We start from the raw sequence: 20,451 nt of genomic DNA, 5'->3' as shown, positions 1-20,451 counted from the left end.
TTGCCCTCCATGTACATTAAAAAAGTTAACTGAGGAAGTGTGAATACACGAAAAGAAGATGAGATTCAGTTCCTTTATTTACACCTCATTGCACAAGATTCTCGAACTTTTTTCCTTCTCTAACATAATGGAGATATTCCAAAGACGAAACTGAGAGTCTGAAAAGTAAGTCCGCCTTGCAACTAGAAAGTGGAAAAAACCGCTTCAAACGTATCAACAGTTAAAAGACTGCCACAGCTTTTCAATGCACATAAGCCTGCTTCCCTGAAAATAGAAAGCGACTGGTGACTGGTGAAAAATAGAGCCCCGGAAAGGACCCATTCTTTCATTTAAGGTGCCGAAGTTCAAAGCGATCATGCAGAACGACAATAGTGCTTCTCGAAGTTCGCTACTACACAAGATTGAATAACAAAAAATGGATGGACTAGTTTAAAAGGCCGAAGGACCGTTTCAACAATTAACATAAGACATCAAATATGTACATTCTGCTTAAGAACATCTCAATATTCACACCATGAGCGCAAGATAAAACAGAAAAATTTCCATTCTCTTATGGGCTGAAATGTGGATCTTGGAGAAACGACAGCTTGAGCATTTAAAACTTACCAAGATTTACACATAAATGTGATGGGGTGACTAGGCAAGACACGACTAGGCCACACCGAATGGGTTAGTTACGAAGCTAAGAACGAGGCTGCAGAGAGTAGCACCAACTTTCACAAGCATTGACTTCCACTTCGAACGTTCAGTCCATTCTCCAGTGCAAGGATGGGAAAGATGTCGAATGACAAAGCTGTGTCCTGCCGCCTTCTTGATGTGCTTCCTTTATATTCTCCACATTGGAACATGTGATCCTCAGAATCCATAAGTGAGTAAAGACATCCAAAACCTATTGAAAAAAACACTATGAACCTGGGAAGGGCAAATAGCATGTCAATATAGGGAGATAATTAGTTTCACCAAAAGGGGTGACATTTACAAGAGGAAGACAGTGAATCTTATTACCTTCAACTATGACCCCCCCAAAGGTTCCAAAGAGAAATATTTCTCACTTCGGGTCGGAGCAGCCGAAGGTCCGGGTGGAGGTGCATGCACTGTGATTGGAAGAACCCACTCACTTTTGTCTCTTCCCTCTACCAAAAGAGGATGCTCATATCTAAATTCGTAAAGAATGTATCAATTACTCAATGGCATATAAGTTTGGTCCATAGCATGAACAGGATTATTTTCCAAATAGCAGGACGTCAGCTGGAACAAGAATTGCAATCTAACAGGCTCATACTCTTCAACTTCCTCATCTAACCAGAATTAAGAAGAAACTAACATCAAGGGAAGTGAAGAGAGAACCACAACTGGTCGTCCAATAATACATTCTTTGTAAGCTGACTAGAACAAGTGACCTTATATGTAAGAAACACTAACTTCCAAATGTTACATCAAAACACCTTCTATGCAGTAGCTGAGTGAAATCAGATAAGATGCCTTACATCACTCGAGAAGGTCATGCAGGGAAAAATCAAATACAATAAGAAAGCTAGATGTGTATATTCATATACCTTGTCCAGTCCACGTTTTTTGGGGTGGTATAAAATTCAAAACGAAGAGCCCATTGAACAGAGATGCGGGGAGTGGAAAAGGACATAGGCCCATCCATAGGGATGGAAAAGAGAAAGCTAGTCTGCACCAAATCTGCAACGACCTCATGGTGATCGCTCTGAACCTATCAGCAGAAGATAGCAGAAAATTGAAGGTAGTGTAACAATATGGGAGAAAAAAGAAAGAAAACAATCAATGCACTCAAAGTAGCACCAATGTCAGGCACAGGAATTTCTTGATGTTAAAATTAGCATCTCAAATTTCTCTGTTCCTTCATCAGTATAATAAACATACCAGCAGTGACATGCCAAGACCTTAGCAGAAGTAACCTGCAAAAGGAGCTCTCTCTCTCTCTCTCTCTCTCTCAGGGGTGCCAATTCCAAATACATGTTTCAAGATTTTGTCCGTACAGTAATCCAGAAATGTAAAACATATTTTCTTCACAAAAGGGATCAGTGTGTTATGACTTCCAACGCTAGGGTCCCTTTCCCTCCATTCTATTTAGAAAACACAAAGAAGAATAATCTTCTTTATCACCTCCTTCTTAGTGGGAAAAAAGTGTCCAAAGCTGGAACCTTATCAGCCAACTACCTTACTCATACTCTCACCAATGTTCTGTACTGATGGGGCTTGAAATCAAAACGGAGGCACCCACCCACAATGCATCAGTATATGATCAACAGTTTTAAACTGTGTCTTAAGTGGTGGAAGCCCTATAATATTGGTCAATATTTTCCTACTCTCCATAGGTCGCCAATCATCAAAATCCTTTGGCAATGCTCCCCGAGGGAGCCATAGGCAGCACTTAATATTGCACCTCTCTGTATAGAATACAATATTGCAGCACTGGCAGCACAGTTACCCCCAAATCATCCTTCAAGGAAAAGGTGTATGAGCATGAAATGCATCACGACAAGCTTCCCAAACACGACCTCAAAAGCAGAAAGGTGCATGAGCATGTATGTCTTTGGACTTCTCGCGATTTTATATCTTGACTCAGTAAAAACTTCCAATGCCTACTAGATTTACCTATGTAACAACAACAACAACAAAAAAAAAGGGAAAAACCCTCTGAGCTTTGACTCATTAAATTTGCGATGTGGAATTACATATTTAACTTTCAAAAAAGTTTCAGTCAGATAAAAAAGCTGCAGGTCAGATCATTTAGTTTTTTTTTTTTTTTGGGTCGGATCATTTAGTTAATTTTTTTTTTGGTCGAATCATCTAGTTATATGGCCAGATAAAGAATGTGAGCCTGTTTTCTGACGACTTAATTTGTTAGAACAAAAGTTTTCTGACACGGTATTTGAGCACATCCAAAAAAAAAAAAAAAAAAAAGGAAAAACTCTCTGAGCTTTGACTCATTAAATTTGCAATGTGGAATTACATATTTAAATTTTCAAAAAGTTTCAATCAGATAAAAAAGCTGCAGGTCAGATCATTTAGTTTTTTTTTTTTTTTTTGGTCGGATCATTTAGTTAATTTTTTTTTTGGTCGAATCATTTAGTTATATTGCCAGATAAAGAATGTGAGCCTGTTTTCTGAGGACTTAATTTGTTGGAACAAAAGTTTTCTGACACGGTATTTGAGCACATGTTAGAGGTTCAAATTCAGACAATCCTTCCTATAGTTATTCTGCTAGTACCTGCTGTAATTTTGTCCGTCTTTGTTTGTCTGGTGGAAGTGGTCAAATCCACATCCTGTATTCCAGATGTACTGTCTAACATGTGAGTGGTAAGAAGCATAGCAGCTGTGTACCTTGTTGGCTTTTTTTCTCTACCTATTCAAGCTTTTGGCAAAAGTGGTCTCCAAATGCCAAATGAGAGTTACTGAATTAACAGCTTTACCTAATTTTGTTTTTTGGAAACAGCTATCTTTTTTTTTTTTTTGGCTTTCTTGTTAGTGATAATCAACAGACACAAACTTTTTTTTTGGTCAGAACAGACACAAACTTGATCAGCATAAAGTGAGATGCAGGGAAAACAATAATTTTGCCACAGAGATTAAATTCATGATCTGGTCCTTGGTTCCAGCATTATTTTAGTCATACAATCTTTAGTTTAACTTGATACACTCACAACATGCACCATGTGATGCATTCAGACAATAAATCATGAACTAAGAAGGATGGACAGCCAAAGCAAAAGGACAAACTCTGCTCTCATGCCTTCTCTTCAAGTCAGTTTTCTTTCATTTTATCTGACACTTGATATTTCTTAAAGAATTCAAAAGTATCCTTATTTTTCAAGTCCACCAGTACATAAAAACTGTGTATTTGAACAACGATCACTGTCCACATATATTCTCTGTCAAAGATACCAATGTCAACTTCCATATCCCTATGGCTGATTAGGAAGAAAAATTTATCCGGGTGTTTCATTCAGAGCTATATTAGAAATATAAAGGTTACTACATTAGACTCACTATACCTTGTTCATGATGAAAAGGCAAAAAAAAAATGAGGAGAAATGTTTACAATATAAAAAATGATTATATTTGAATCTAAAGTTTTAAAGTAACAGAAAAGGCACTTAAAAAATTTAAAGTACCTTCGTGATGGTAGGTGAATTTTTCCTGGAAGGATGGACAAAACGCCTATTTATGGTCTCTGACATCTCCAATGTTATGGAAACCTGCAATGGCTCCAACATTTTATCAACGTGTTGAAGAAATACAGAAGCTGCCCTCTTATCATTTTTTCTGTGTCACTTCTTAAGTGCAATTACCTCAAGGCATCTCCGGGCTCCTTCCTCTGGAAAAAAGGTTAGAGTTCCACCAATCTGTGAACAATGGCTTATTAGTGAGGAAAAGAAAAACGAAAATGAGGGGAAAATGCCAAGTCATATCACTGTCATCACCGTGTCACTGAAGTAATAACTCGAGTCTGAGTTTTTTGGAGAGAATCTGAGCAGAACACGGTCATCCATTCTGATATTATAGGATCTTGCTCGAATAAATCCTTCCTCTACAAAGAAACATTTCTGACAATAAGTTCATTGACCTTTTGCATCAAGCCGCTATGACACAAGATGTAATGGTCTCGCAATCATTTAGTAACATCCAGAAAATGTGGCCACAGTCTACCTGCATTAGGGGAAAATGCTCCCTCATCGTTATCTGTTGAAAGAGATTTTCCAAACTTTGACTGATCAGTTATAGAGGCAACAGCTGCAGTATGGGCTCCCACATCCATTTGCAAAGTTAAGTTAGTTAGCTTTGACTAGAGTTAATTGAGTCATTATGATAAACAAACAAAGGAGCTTTTCATTCTTCATCAGCTAACTTCAAAAGCTTCTCAAAGAAACTGTGAGCATGGTTGTTAAAATCCCAATCTAGGTCTAAAGATACTATCCCAAGATCTAAAACCTAAAGAGTCGCCCAATCCTTACTAATTCCTAATTTTCTAGGATCATTCCAAATCAAAAGATTGGTATGTGTTAGAAAGTCCAACCCAAAAGTTTAAGCTAATAGGTGAAGAGAGACCACGTGAATATAAAGAGCATATAAGACTAATTGTCGGGCGATGTGGGACAACAACAACTCCAACACCCTTTCTCATGTGCAAGCCACATTACGAGCGACACGTGAAATGTGACTAATGAGGGGTAGGCCCACATAAGCGGACAACACCGAATCTGATACCATGTTAGAAATCCAACCAAAAGGCTTAAGTTTATAAGTGGAGGAAGACCACATAAATATAAAGAACATTTAGGACCCATTGTCAACCGACGTGGGAAATACTTCAACCCCCTCACACATGCAAGTCGGATTACAAGCAGCACGTGAAATTTTGACTACACACATTCACATGGAATTTTGACCACGCACATTTGCAAAAGGGACAACACTTACTTTCATACCATGTGAAATTTTGTGGGACTAAACACTGACTTTGATACCATATAAGATTTTGTAAGACAACACTACCTCTGATACCATGTGAGATTTTGTGGGGCTACCGCAAACCGTTCTAAAAACTTAAGCTATTAGATGAATGTGTGATTTAATATTTAATTACTCTAACACTTCCCCTCATGCTTAGTTGACACATTTAACTAGGGAGGCAAATGGGGTTCCCCTCACACTTAGTGGACATATTTAATTAGGGGAGACAAATGGGGCCTAAAAAGTTTGAACTCGGGACCTCCTACTTTAATACCATGTGAGAAAATCCAACTCAAAAACTTAAGCTAATAGGTTGAGGGAGACCACATGAATATATAGAGCATATAAAACTCGTTGTCGGGTGATGTGGGACAACAACTCTAACAGTGTGGCCATCTCTGCAGATTCAAAAGCCATTGTCCTTGATTTGTCTTAATTTTAAACTTAACGCCATGTTATACTTCTATAAGCAGTGATCTTCGCTAAAGCACAAGAGAAACAACTTTTAGGATATTATAGTCAACAGTCTGATCATAGGATATGATCCTTTAAACACATCCTGATTTTAACAATACTGTTCATCATCAGAATTGTATACTTCCAATCACAACTTGTCTGCAGCATATTTATTATACAATATACATCACTAAAAGCATGGTTACCATCATCATTCTCATGGAGGATTTCCGCTGCAGATAGACGAGGAAGTGCCAAATTTGATGATAGACTCATCCGTTCACCTTCCGCCAACAATATATCTCTGCTTGAAGATCTTGCTATAGACGACTGCAGGGAGAGCGAACTCCCGAAGGTTCTGTGTATATTTTCTCTACTGGGGTTATATGAGGAGACAGATGATATCTCATCTCTTGAACTATCATAACCTTCCTCAACTCCATCATATAAGTCATTTGCTCGAACCTATAAAGTAAATCAAATTGTCAAGTGGTCTTCTGATTTTAATGCCTCAGCAAATGTTGTTGCTGAAAACAAAAGCTATTAGCAATTCCAATGGGAGAAAATGGATAAGAGAAAGAATGTAGACCTACCCAGTCCGACTCGCCATCCATCTCTTTCCAGTAAATATCCAGCTGAATGGTTGACGAAGGAACAATACCTAAAATGAGTTGAAAAACCAAAATTGGTCATACAGATAAGATACATACTATCCATCAGAAATGTTTGGATGAAATGTGTTGAGCATAAAAAGAATTATAGCGAAACTGTGAGAGGAAATGTATCCTTGGAAGCAAAGAGGACCGGGCTTAGTGTCATCATCAAAAAAACCGTATCTTAGACAAAAGAAGAAACAGCTAAGAAATTGAAAAAAATAGAAACAGAAAATGGATAAACTGCCTTATCCAAATCTCAGACATCAAAGGTCAAATGAGTAACATCACATCTTAAGCTCTTGTGATTGCATGTTAAATACGAAAAAAAGTTCCATCGTCATATAGATCCAGATGGCTATTTAAAGAGCTATAACCATATCATACGTGCAGACATGGCTCAACTCTTACCATGAGAAATTCTGGAAGACATACTCACCTTCACTTTGACCTTCATCCAATTGCAACCCACTGTTCTTCTGATCAACCCAAACTTGTAGCGGTACACGAACTTCCTGTAGTTCACAACATATGCTCCAATAAGAAACATATTGGACACACCACACAACAACAAAACCAGGGTATAGCCTTGAGGCTCATTAACAAAACAGCCACATCATTCACATATGGAAAAGCAACCTCTGAGAACCAACTTGAGCACCATAAGGCTAGCAAGAGGTCTTAAACAGGATGATCTACAGAAACAGGTACAATGTAAACAAAACAGAATCTAAAGATTTAAGCAAGGAAATATGTATGAAATTGTACTGTGAAAACAAACTTATTTGAAATCACAACGAGAGCCTTTAAAGAAAAATAGGCTGCTTAATTAAAACTGCATCAATCCATTCCGTACTTGGTGGTAATCCACCTTACAAAAGGTGCAATCATAATGCTATTTCGTGAAAGCACAGGATAGAGTTTCCACATACTGCATGCATGGAATTAATAAGCAACTTAACTACAGAAAGAGCCAAAAATGTTCAAAAGCTCATCTACCAAAAGTTGGCCCCTTTGACTGTTATGTTTTGTTGAACATTTAGTCTGCTTCTCAGTAAAGATAAAGCACGCTACATGTGTTACGACTTTAGAGAGAGGAATAGCAGCCCATTAATTTGAAAGCTCAACTTCTTGTCTTCTCCTTTCCACTTGTTCCTTATTTTCAGTAATATTTTCCCAAATTAGATTAGATCCCCTTTCTAAGTTTTAGAGTTTTCATGATGCTCACCACATATTAGTCCTAAACATGAAATTCAGCTCTTCCTAACCTGACAGGGGAAGAAGAATGTCAAAATAAAAAAAATCCAAAGACCGACTCTGCCAATCATTAGCAAATGAGAAAAATCACAAGTTCAGAAGAAAGTGCCTCATAAGAATCAAGAATGACATAGTTGAGAAATATAGTTACTTGTTCATCGCTCAAAAGAGATTTCAGAACTCAAAGAAATCAATTGATATTGCAAGAGGCTCCATGCCCTCATTCTAAGTAAAAACGGGCGTAAAGTAGTGACGTGGAACTACTTGAAGTTGCAACCAAATCATCATTGAGTACAGTTCAAATGACAAACAGGATAACAAAATTATTTAGCAATCTTTTGGATAACACGCTATCAAATAACAATATGAAGAATGAATTAAGGTACAAACCAATTCAGCGAGATCTTTCGCTGATCCCCTCTGAGAGTGACCAGTTTCAAGAATCTGCCATTGTCCTGATAACATAGTCTTTATATAGTACAGGTAACGAATTGTAGCACCTCTGTATGATGGCGGTATGATGCTTGGCAGCACAGCTCGAATGACATCTACCAACAACAAGAAAAGCTGATCTGATAATGCACTGAGAGATGATAAAAATATTCCATACCACACCAAAGAAATTAATAAAGCATGGAGCACATAACAATTTGAATGCTGAAGCATGAAAGACGAATTCCTGAGACAACAATGGATGGTTTTGTCTATCTCAGTCAGGGTGAAATGGAACCTTGAGCATAGCATTCTACTACAAATATTATGAAATTAGTCTTCCATGGGTATAATAAGCTATCTAAAATCATGTGAGGAAAAATTTCTCACCAGTGACCTCATTCCAACTAAAAACTAAATGAGGTCCATAGGAGCCTACTCCAAGGTGATACCCTTAAATTATGCTTTGCTTATGTGGGAAAAATGCTTCTATCCCTGGTAAGAATCCCGAATAATCCCTCAATCAACAGGAATCCTAAAACTTTCTGTTTCAAGTGAAGAACATCGCACAACAAGATACTAGTACAATGAAAGCTAGACAGGCTATAGAATCAAAGTGACAAAATGGTTACTACCAAAATATCAGGAAAAAAAAAAACCAGCGCCTTCTGGTTGATTATAAAAATATATTCAGATTTGGTCATCTTTTGGGGATCCAAAGCATGCATGCTATCTAGACTAGCTAAGTAATACTAATCTAGAAACTGTTTAGCCCTTTTCCATTATAGTCCCATTCAAACAACATTTTCTTCCCTACCAGTACAATGGTAAGAAAGGAAGATTCCATATTTGGGGGAAGAAAACTAAGAACATTCTTGTAGCTACAGATTTCCATGGAAAATCTAGCTTAATTGTTTCCTTTCTCCATGCGAATTTCTTCATCATATGTCTAACCTTTTCATGCAAATGGAATAACAGAGAAGAAAATGCACTTACAGGTTTTAGTGGTGCCACAAGAAACAATCTGACTCGAGACAATGGACGGCACTGAGCAGTCCATAAAAGCATATTCACCTGTAGAAGACAAATTTAACTCATCAAACCTTCACACTTCATGATTAACCGCTATAAATTCCTCTAGTGGGCACCTGCTATACAGCCACTGCGTATCAAGTCAAACAAGACATAAAGTACAATATTCCTCGCCCAATACTCTTTTAAGACCCCAGCTAATTCCTACGGAATTCGCGATTCCTGATGCTCTCTTCTCGTCAATTTCATCGATAACAACGGAATCCCAAAGCGTACCTCTGCGTTGTCGGGACTCCGGCGAGGTCTTCTGGGCGGCGAACCATTGAGAATCCAACTTCTCAATCCCTCTGACTTCGAAGCCGAGACGCTTGATCAAGAGCGAACAAACCGAGCCGTTCTTGGCGACACCGCCCGCGTCGGGAGTGGCAATCTCGACAGTCGCGACCACCGCATCTCCGGGCCTGTACACTTCCTTGTCCGTCCGGAGCTTTATCGAGGGGGAGGGGAGCTCGCTCTTCGGGCTTCTGCGTGGACTGCCGCTGGACTTCTTGGAATCGCCGCCCCCGAAGATCGAGAACCTCGGCGGCAACATCGCCGGCGGCGCGAGACTCCGGCCTGGGGATCGACCGGGCCACTCCCTACAGATCCATCGACGAGATCCGAGCTGCAAGAGTCCACACCCACCGTACGAATCGCAGAGTAGTGTGAGAGAGAGTGGGGATCGGAAAATGCGTTTGGATTAGAGGCAGATCCAAGAGGAAAGGGAGAGGATTGTAGAGAGCGTGCAGTTATTTTAGTTGGGCCGAGCAAGATTGGGGATGCTAGGAGGATTGAAGGGTGAAGGTCTTTCAACGCCCACGTACATCACGTGCACGTCGCTATTAATATTTGCCATTATGAACCTACCATGCCCTAAAAATTCAAATGATTTTTGCACCTTGTGTGTGGAATAATAGATAGTAATTTATATCTTGAACATAAGTTTGTCATTGTGATTTTTACCCACGAAATTGCCAATTTTTCTTCTAAAACTGCCTCCCAGCAAACCCCTAATCCCAACATCTAAACAATGTCGCTGCTATTCTTGCACCTCGTCTATTCCCACGCCGACCTCCTAGCAAGTCCTCTCTCTCTCTCTCTCTCTCTCTCTCCCTCTCTCTCTCGATCTCGATCTCGATCTCGACGAGGTCGTTGGCATGTGAGGTCACATCGGTTGTCGGCCCGTGCATCCTCGATAGGGTTGTCCATGAACATGACCGCTTGTCTTGAGGTTGCCATGGTTGTCTTGCATGTACTCTTTCCGTCTTAGTGTGTAGCTCAAATAATACGCATGCAACGACGAATCAATTGAACACGAAAATATAGCGTAGCCATCTTGGTGTCACCATAAGATGCACAAAACACATTGTTAAAAACCTCTCAAAAATTAAAAAGAAATGTGATTGATTTAATATGGCTTTCACTGTTTATCAAAGTTTTATGCTCGTTGAGGCGCACATGTGAGGATGTCTAGCTAAAGAAGTCCCATCAAAGATAAATATAAAGTGGAGTAGTTAATATATTTCAATGGACCCCATAATTTATTGATTTAAGTTTTTCAATGAAGATGGGTTCAATTGGATATATTAATAGAATCAAACTTGAGCTCCTCTTGGTGACTCTTTTGGATCATGAAGATCATTACTGATTTCTTCCCCACTTAAATGCAATTACATACATGATAATATTTAAGTGATCCCTGAACTTTTACTCAATTTGCAATATCATTCCTGAATTTTTACTCCGTTCAAAGTAGTCCTTGGACTTTCGATTTGTTCATTGTAATCCCCGAACTTTTGATAAATATTTAATCTAATCCTTAAATTATATCGAAATGTTCAATGTCGTCCTTCTATTAATTTAAGTTAACGTAAATTTCACATTTGATTTTTAATTCGGTAATTTTGAAAGGTGGGCAAAAAATAACATTTCACGTTGATTATTTACTTAAGATATTCAACTCAAATCGGGATATAATAATCAATGTTGCCAAATGACATGTATAATCCTTTTTTTTCAAATTGAGCAAATTAATTAAAGTAAAAGGGTTTTTATATTCTAGTTCGAGTTGAATATTTTATGTAGATAATCATATAACGTTATTTAGTTCACCTTTCAAACGTGCTAGATTGAAAGTCAAATCAACAAATTTCATTAGCTTGAATTAATGAAATGACATTATTAAATATTTGCATATAATAGATGAACTAAATTGAATATGTATTAAAAATTCAAGACCACAATGAACAAAAAGTTTGAGGACGACATTACATGTTGGGTTAAAGTCATTTCTAGGTATTTACCATCTACGTCTCATATTGATAATAGAGAAAAGAAATAAGGGCATGCATGATAGAGATTCCGATTCTCTGATTTTATTCTCCGGAACAAAAAAGATGAGAAACATGTTTGATAACGTATATGATTCTAATACTGAAATATTTTGATTTTGTTCCCGACAACACTTTTGGAGTAAAAACAATAATTAAAAAATAAAGTAGATTCTCTAGTCCGGAATCACTTTTGAGAAAAAAGATGAATAAAGTGAGAAGGCTCTAACTTTATTCCGCCCGCCCCCAATCGCCGGAGAAAAGAAAAAGAAAAAAGAATTTTTAAAAAATAAAAGAATATTTTTTTAGTAATAAAAACAATAATTTTTTGATAATAATAGAATAATATAATAAAATATATATTTTAGAAAAAACAACAAATAGCTTTTTAAGATATGATAATAAATTTTGAAAAAAATTAAAAAAATTCTTTAGATTTGCATTGCATTCTTAACAAATTATAAGAAATAAATATGCCATAATTTGGTTAAACATAGAAGCGATTAAGTAACATGGGTCGGATCGAGTATGTGTTTGGTTAAATATAACAGTACTTAAGTGCAAATTCGTGGCAAAAATTCAAGTGCAAGTTGCTTATTGAGCTTATGTCTTCCTTATAGATTTTGCATATAACTTTATGCTCCACGAAATAAATAGACTGATTATAGATTATACATGATTTGTATTTATTTTAATAGCGGTGCTGTATAGGTTGATTTTGTAGTGACAAGACGTAATTATTTGACTTGAATGAAAATAATTGGGAAAAGAAATTGTTCCTAAAAACAGAAATTATGCGCAGCTACCAAATGTATTTTTGCTCTAGGAATAGAAATTTTATACAGTTACCAAATGCGTTCTAATACTCTAAAACTCCTCTAAGGAATAGAAATAGAAAACATCAATTCTGATCGGAATCACTCTTTCGGATCGGAATTGTTGCTAGCCCTAAATCACAATTCTAATAAAATCACATCATCTCAAACAACAAATGTCGAATTTGATAGTGCTATGTGATTAGACAAAAAAATAATACCAAGGAGCTCCCTATGTAAATTGCTAAAGTACTCTTAACGAGATTATAATATTGTTCTTCGTGTTACAACTACTTCTAACTACTTCCTCCATTATTTAAATGCGATTACGCAAGGATAATATTTAATAACTACATCTCAGATTGAACAAGGGAAAAAAATTGAAATGCTATCAATATCACGTCATTTCAAACACCAATGTTTGTCACATGGTAATACCGATGTATAGATAACAGATAGCTAGATAGATTTATTATAAATTTTCAGTATATTTCCATATAATCATATTTAATCAATAAAAAGTAAGGAGCAAAAATAACCGATAAAATCATTTTGTGAGGTACGTACATTTTGCTTTCATGTGTTTTCAAAATAGGGAATTTGGTTTATGTTCATAGTAGGAACAGCATTTAAATAAAATGTAGATGAGAATAGCATTAGTATGAAAGAGCAAGGGAAAATCATCCAAATAGGGCACGTCAACTTTCATTTATTCCCATCACATTCATCTTAAAATAGCATATGGTTTCGAATATCTTTTTCTAGAACTTGTCGGGGAAGAAAAGACTTTTATGAATGAACATCCACATTAAATTCACTCAAAGTTAAACTTTAGTACGACACATTAGATTAGATGATTGTGTATATGCACTCAACAACATTTTAATTTAATAGTCACAAGCAAACCAAGCATGATTTAATAGTCAAACTAGCAATCATCGATGAAGTTTCAAATTTAAAACATAAGAACTTGGTGCTTAATTTAGGGATGTGATTTTTTTTTTTTGTCGCAAATACATAGCGTAAATGCTCCAAACCTTTCAAACATATTAAAGAACTGCGTCAATTTTCGATATTCGGATTGGCAACTGCAATTTTTATTCATATACAAAGAGTCTCGCAGTTTAGGGATAGAGTAAATTAACGTTTAAATTTTGCTAGTAAGATAAAGATGGATCACTCAACTTAATTTCAAAAAATCAATTGATGAAATTAAATTATTTATCTCCTTTTTTTTTGTCAATAGGATTAAGGCTATTTAATTGATCTATTAGGCATTCCCATTTCATATCTAATTAGGGTCTGTTTGGCAACGATTTTTATCCAAAAAAAATTATTCTAATTAGAATTATATTTTCTGATTTTGTTGCTTGAATAACTTTTAGAGAATCAGAACGCGTTTGGTAATTGTACAAAATTTTTATTCTCGAGAACAACCATGTGGCGAGAATTCTTTTTTTAAAATTTTTCATTTTTTACAACTTTTAAAAAAAATTTAAGGTTTTAATTTTTAAATTTTTTAAACATTTTTAAAGTTTTTATATTTTTTATTTTTCCCCCATTTATTATTTTTTAAAATTTCAAGTTATTTGCATTTTTTAATTTTTTTTATTTCCCCCCTTTTAAATTTTTAACTTTTCCTTTGTTAAATTTTAATGCTTAGTTTAAATTTAATTTAACAAATGTATTTAAAAAATTAGTTGTTAGTAAATTTTCAAATTTAATTTTTTGAGAAAAAGCCATCAAAAACCCCAAACTACATCTTTTGTGACACATTTACCCTAAACTTTTCTTTGTGACACAAAAAATCCAAAACTTTTATCAATGTGACACATTTACCCCAAATTTATACTAGTGCGATACATTTACCCCAAAAAAATTTTTGTGACACTAAAAATCTTAAATTTATATCCGTATGACACATTTACTTCAAAATTTAGGGCAAATATGTCACAAGCCTATAAGTTTGGGGTTTTTTATGTCACAAAAAATAATTTGAGGTAAATATGGCACATTGATATAAGTTTGAAATTTTTTGTGTCATAAAAAAATGTTTGGGATAAATATGTCACACATGTATAAATTTTGGATTTTTGGTGTTACAAAAAAATATGTAGGGTAAATGTATCGCAGTGGGCATAGTTTATGATTTTTGGTGGTGTTTTCCCTAATTTTTTTAAGACTTCATGTTTTAGACTTTATGTTTTTTTAGTAATTCTCAAAAGTAATTTTTTTTACTAGAATCAATTTTTTTATTTTATTCTTATTTTGCTCCAAAATATTCTCGAAAATAGAATTAAAATCAAAATTATTTAATTGCCAATCACATTTCTCATTTTTTTTATTTAAGGAAAGAGAATTAATGAACACCCACTAATATATGAAAACCGTAAATCTCGATGACTATCGTCGCGTGAAAACCTAACGTATAAAATGTGGGCATCCATCTTTTCCCTTCGGGGCTCGACAGACACGAGAGAGAGAGAAAGAGAGAGAGAGAGAGAGAGAGAGGCGGAGACAGGGTTGCGAGTATGGCAGCGGCGAGCGTGGTTCCGGCCAACCGGTCGAGGAGGGCGACGACGGCAGACGACGAGAAGCTCGTCTTCGAGACGACGCCGGGCGTCGAGCCCGTCGCGAGCTTCAACCAGATGGACCTGAAGGAGGACTTGCTTCGCGGGATCTACCACTACGGCTTCGAGAAGCCCTCCGCGATCCAGCAGCGGGCGGTCATGCCCATCATCCAGGGGCGGGACGTCATCGCCCAGGCCCAGTCCGGCACGGGCAAGACCTCCATGATTGCCCTCACTGTTTGCCAGATTGTCGATACCTCCAGCCGAGAGTATGTCCTTCGTTTTCCATGAGTCCTAGTTCGTGTTTGTTGACATTATCCCCTCTTATGCCGATTCTGCTGTCTTTTTGGCTCCCCTGTGAGTCATGAATAGTTTAGGTTCTTTGTTCGTTCCTGCTTAGTCTGTGCGCTCGAAAGGACAGTAGATTTGATTGACAAATTTTCAGAGGCTGTTACTTTTGTTTCACGTCAATTGCCCTTGATTATGATGGCTAGGGAAACTTACTGAAGTTGCCTGAACATTTTCTGTGCCTGGAAACCACATTGAAGAAAACCTTTTGCCTGACAGTGCTTCAGTAGTTAGCCTTTGGGTACTCCTAATCAAGTGCCTAAGGGTTTTCTTTTGACAAATGTCTGGCAAGTCTGCGCTGCGACACGCACTACACATTTTTGTGATTGGACATTTTGAATTTGATTTGTTCAACATTCAATTTTCATTTGTAGTGTGAGAAGCCATTGTTAGAACAGAGGTAATATTCAGGTTTAGAGGGTTTATAATGTTGTACTAGGAATGTGAAAGCTAAACATTTTGGTATTATGGATCACTTGGTGGGCTTGAGGGACTCGTATCTTTTCCAGATTGTAGTTTATTCTTCGCTCTCTCATGGACTTAGATAGATCTAAAAGCAGTTGTTTATGTCTTGTTGCTTGCTCTGCGATGCACTTGGATAGATCTATGGACAGTGGTTTATTCCTATCCAAGCTGAATATCATCCCTATATAAATTGTGATACTTATTTTGGTTTATGTGGTCATACAGGGTCCAGGCATTGATTTTGTCGCCTACCAGGGAATTGGCTTCCCAGACAGAGAAGGTGATTCTCGCTATTGGTGATTATATGAATATACAGGCACATTCTTGCATAGGAGGCAAGAGTTTGGGTGAAGATATCAGGAAACTAGAGCATGGAGTTCATGTGGTGTCTGGTACACCAGGCAGAGTCTGTGACATGATCAAGAGGAGAACTCTGCGCACTAGAGCTATTAAGCTGCTTGTTCTTGTAAGTGATTGACCTTCTTTGGCTGCATCAATAATTTATCGTCTCTTTTCCATTAGTTTTAATTTGATTTGCGGTTTTCTAGGATGAATCTGATGAGATGTTGAGCAGAGGATTCAAGGATCAAATTTACGATGTCTATAGATATCTTCCACCAGAGCTTCAGGTAATGTTTTTTAGCGGTTAGATATCACGTTCATTCTTTGAGTTGAATGTGTTGTCATTCTTGACGTGCATGGCATGCAGTACAGTTGTTGTAATTTCATTAATTTCTGTTTGTATGATTTAGTGCATCACATTGGCTTTTGAAGAACATATGCATATATTGGACCCCTTATTTTATTTCTGTGTTAATTAAGGCTGTAAATCAACTTTGGTAGTACACATATCTCTGGTTCATGCGTAGTTATGATTGTCACTGTCGCGGTACTCATAAAACATTTGTCCTGCTTATGTTTCACTTATACGCCTGCAGCATCCACATTCCCAATAAAAGGGGGAAGGGCTTTTATGCTTGTTGTTTGCATTGAAGGTTAAGGAGCAATAACTTGGTTGAAATCTAAACTTGTGGAAACTATCTGTAGGTTGTCTTGATTTCAGCTACACTTCCAAATGAAATCTTGGAGATTACTGGCAAGTTCATGACAGATCCTGTGAGGATCCTTGTGAAACGTGATGAACTGACTCTGGAGGTAATCACTACGTGTGCTTATTTTTAGTGTGCTCACACGAGTGCATGACATTTGTGGTCTTGAAGCAGAAGATTTGAGGATCTTTGTTTTTGAAATGATGGCAGGGTATAAAGCAATTTTTTGTTGCCGTGGAAAGAGAGGAGTGGAAATTTGATACACTCTGTGATCTTTATGATACCCTCACCATAACCCAAGCTGTTATATTCTGCAACACAAAACGTAAGGTAAGGGTTGCATCACTTCTATGTCCGAGTATGGCCATCTTTCTCGGTAACGAACAGTTCTTTAGTGCAGTCTTATCGAAGCCTCATTCGTTACCTTGATTGGTCTAAGTAGGCAGTTTATGTGTAATTTGGTTGGTTGAGTATAGGTCTTTGGCATGAGGCTATGTTTGGATGACTGTTGAATTATCTTTGGTAGCATTATTTATTTCCCTGTATTTACAGATGTATGGAGGTGAGAACTATATCTGTGAGAAAGTGGCATGAACATACAGTTTGCAGTTACATAATGTGTCCACTATAATCATTAAACCTAGTGTTGCTATATGGTATTGCATACTCAAATGGCACGACGAATTTTTCTTATTTGTACGAAAGTGCTTCACTGATATTTTTTGGAGGGAGAATAATCCTTGAAGGATAAAATATGGTTAGCTCTGGTATCAATAAGTTTTGGCACACATTGAAATATGCACTTGGTGTAAAATATTTGAACCTTCTGCTTCCTCCAATCCCTTTCCAATGCTTTACTGTCTCTCATAATTTCACATGAACAATATACAGTTCTGAAGCATAGGAAATACATATGTCAGAGCCATGACTTTAGTTAGTTTTTGTTTTTTGTTTTTTTTTTTGGTTAACGGTCACCTATAACTCTCTCCATGTCACACGCATTTGGATAGGTGGATTGGCTGACGGAAAAAATGCGAAGCAATAATTTCACTGTCTCGTCTATGCATGGAGACATGCCTCAGAAGGAAAGAGATGCAATTATGGGAGAATTTCGGTCGGGCGCAACACGAGTGCTCATCACCACTGATGTTTGGGCCCGTGGACTTGATGTGCAGCAGGTTTGTCATTTAGCAAGTATAGTCTTCATAGCACGCGCGCGCACATATATATATCTGAATGGTTTTCCATATGAATGTGTTTGGCTATTAGTAAAGTTACTTCTGCTGCCAGCTGCCATAAGTATTGGTATTCAGAGTCACTATGATTTATTGCTAGTTGGCTCATAGCTTTTGGGGATGGATATAAGGTGGCTGGATAATGTAATTTCTAGTGAGACTTGTGCTTGTAAAACATCTCGGTAGTATTCTGAGCTATGAATTGAAATTGTTCTCCTAAAAATCCTCTCTATGCAGGTTTCGCTGGTGATAAATTATGACCTTCCAAATAACAGAGAGCTTTACATTCACCGCATTGGTCGATCTGGACGGTTCGGACGCAAGGTAAACATTCCTCACAATCTCATGTTTTTGGAACTATTATGGTCAGCAGTTGTCTGTTTTACTCTTGTTGCATTATTAAGTCTAGATCAACATCAACATCACCTTTATCCCAAACTAGTTGGGGGCAGTCGATGAACTCAAAAATAAATAAAATAAAAGCAAGACGAAATAGAACTTCAGCCGACTCTTGCCATCTCTGCCATAACATTTATTGACAAAAAAAAAGAGGCTTATTGATGCCTTTTTTCAAAGAGGAAAGGCATGCCTTGAATTGCACGGTCATTCAGGTCAAGAGTATCATCCCAGACCACTAAGGGCTCTTATTTTTCCATTTCGTTACATATCTAGACTTGCTTAAAAGCAATTGCAATCTATTTCCTGGAGTTCTGACCTTGATGGAAGATAATCCTGTAATGCATGCATTATTGGCAGATTAGAAACCAAATGGTGCAATGTCTCTTTCTAAAACACACTGAATGGCTGAGCTGCTCTTCAGTGTGGTTTTAGAATATGGCACTTGGATGACACCCATGGAGTGCCATTTCGAATATACTGCTCATGAAACATAAGCTTAGCCATGACTGTCACTATCCTTTTATGAACATCCGTTTTTCCCCTTCCGTTTTCTCCCGTTTAGTAAAGTTGCAGCCTGGGGTTTGATCTGTTGCTTCTCCTAGCCCCCAAAATCACAATGATTTATTTGGCAGACAAAAGCTGCCTGTTTTTCTTCAAATTTTTAGCAAGGTCATTTCTTGTGTATTTTAAAAATGTGTGTTTGTTATAACATCTCCAATGGAAGACAAAGGGATCATTTTTCAATGAGGCTTCTCTTTCCTATTTCCAGGTTCTGCATTCCATTTGTAAAAAACTGTGAAAAGGATTTAGAGAAATATTGCATATGCCTTTATGTTATGTTATGTTACACAGGTAACCCTTAGTGGTTACGATGCCTGATGCAATTGGTTGTGCCGCAGTGTTTAATACACTGTATTTATTGTCCTTTTTGTCTTTGTTGTATTATTTTGATAAAGCATGTTTCTTTGCATAAGACTGCAAGAATTTTATAAAGAATGGTTTGCTTAGTCTGCTTTATGAAGTTGATGCTGTAACATGCTTTTCCTCAATGAGTTTTGTGTGTTTGCGTGTGCTGAGTTGGCTTCTAATTTTCGTCCACTTCAGTTGGTATCATGAACATCAAGCCCTGATTGTGGCCCCGAAAGACATATTTTGACGCTTTTGCATGGTAAATGATTGATACGATAGTAATCCTTTGTTGTTTGGCAGGGTGTTGCTATAAACTTTGTAAAGAGTGATGATATCAAGATCTTGAGAGATATAGAGCAATACTACAGTACCCAGATCGACGAAATGCCCATGAATGTTGCTGATCTTATCTAATTGGGAGGTACTCGGTTTGGCATCCAGAAGTGTCCTACTCTGCATGGTTTCGATGAATGCAATGTTGATTTTTTCCCTTTCTCTCGAGGGTTTGTACGATAGCAGAGTGCCAATCTTTTTGTTTTGGTAGGGTGACTTGTTTAGCCGTAAATATCTTGTCATTGTTGGTTGACTTGCTGATTGGTGACTCATTAGCAGACTATAAATGGATTGAACAGGAATGCTGAAATGTAGTTTTTCTGGAGCTTGAATTATAATTTGCTTATGATCGTTTGGTTTGCAATTGCCTGAGATCCAAAAGTCCGGTTTGCAATTATGTATGGATGTTTTAGCGGGATTGGAAAACAAATATACAGTCAATATATTCACAGTAACTACGTATTTACAAAATACTGTTGCAAATAATCCTATTTTATCAGATCCAAGATCCGGGGATAGGGGCAGTTCCGAAAAGATATTGTTCTTGAACAAAAATACATTTTAACAGGGGGACAACAAACAGGTTGCACAATTTTCAACGTTTTAGCTAAACAAGATTGTTCTGAACATCTGGCGTGAAGTCGC

General features: G+C 37.1%; 2 protein-coding genes across 6 annotated transcripts; one reads left to right on the top strand and one right to left on the bottom strand.

Moving 5' to 3' along the window:
• Positions 1-100: 100 nt before the first annotated feature.
• LOC115731679 lies at positions 101-9,906 on the bottom strand. Of its 5 annotated transcripts, XR_007199564.1 has the most exons (14): positions 9,591-9,906; positions 9,279-9,356; positions 8,241-8,398; positions 7,033-7,108; positions 6,534-6,601; positions 6,147-6,405; positions 4,681-4,785; positions 4,455-4,561; positions 4,323-4,376; positions 4,146-4,229; positions 1,557-1,720; positions 1,006-1,156; positions 607-912; positions 101-264 (listed from the first exon to the last, which is right to left on the bottom strand). XR_007199564.1 is itself a non-coding variant. In XM_048284226.1 (13 exons), the coding sequence occupies exons 1-12, from the start codon at positions 9,904-9,906 to the stop codon at positions 1,012-1,014; spliced, it is 1,614 nt and encodes a 537-aa protein (XP_048140183.1). In that variant the 3' UTR covers positions 426-912; positions 1,006-1,011. The 5 variants fall into 5 exon arrangements, 4 of the variants coding, with proteins under 4 accessions (XP_048140183.1, XP_048140184.1, XP_048140185.1 ...); XM_048284226.1 differs by lacking the exon at positions 101-264 and having other exon boundaries at positions 426-912; XM_048284227.1 differs by lacking the exon at positions 101-264 and having other exon boundaries at positions 426-912; positions 4,681-4,776.
• Positions 9,907-9,908: 2 nt separating this feature from the next.
• LOC115738247 (eukaryotic initiation factor 4A-3) lies at positions 9,909-20,170 on the top strand. Its single transcript, XM_030670823.2, has 9 exons — positions 9,909-10,018; positions 14,969-15,337; positions 16,107-16,347; positions 16,430-16,510; positions 16,929-17,036; positions 17,141-17,260; positions 17,941-18,108; positions 18,403-18,489; positions 19,774-20,170. The coding sequence occupies exons 2-9, from the start codon at positions 15,030-15,032 to the stop codon at positions 19,885-19,887; spliced, it is 1,227 nt and encodes a 408-aa protein (XP_030526683.1). The 5' UTR covers positions 9,909-10,018; positions 14,969-15,029; the 3' UTR covers positions 19,888-20,170.
• Positions 20,171-20,451: the final 281 nt, after the last annotated feature.

This window comes from Rhodamnia argentea, chromosome 8 (genome assembly GCF_020921035.1).
Source record: "Rhodamnia argentea isolate NSW1041297 chromosome 8, ASM2092103v1, whole genome shotgun sequence".
Classification (NCBI taxonomy): Eukaryota; Viridiplantae; Streptophyta; class Magnoliopsida; order Myrtales; family Myrtaceae; genus Rhodamnia; species Rhodamnia argentea.
The sequence above is the reverse complement of the archived record's forward strand: the minus strand, read 5'-3'. Positions and strand labels throughout refer to the sequence as shown.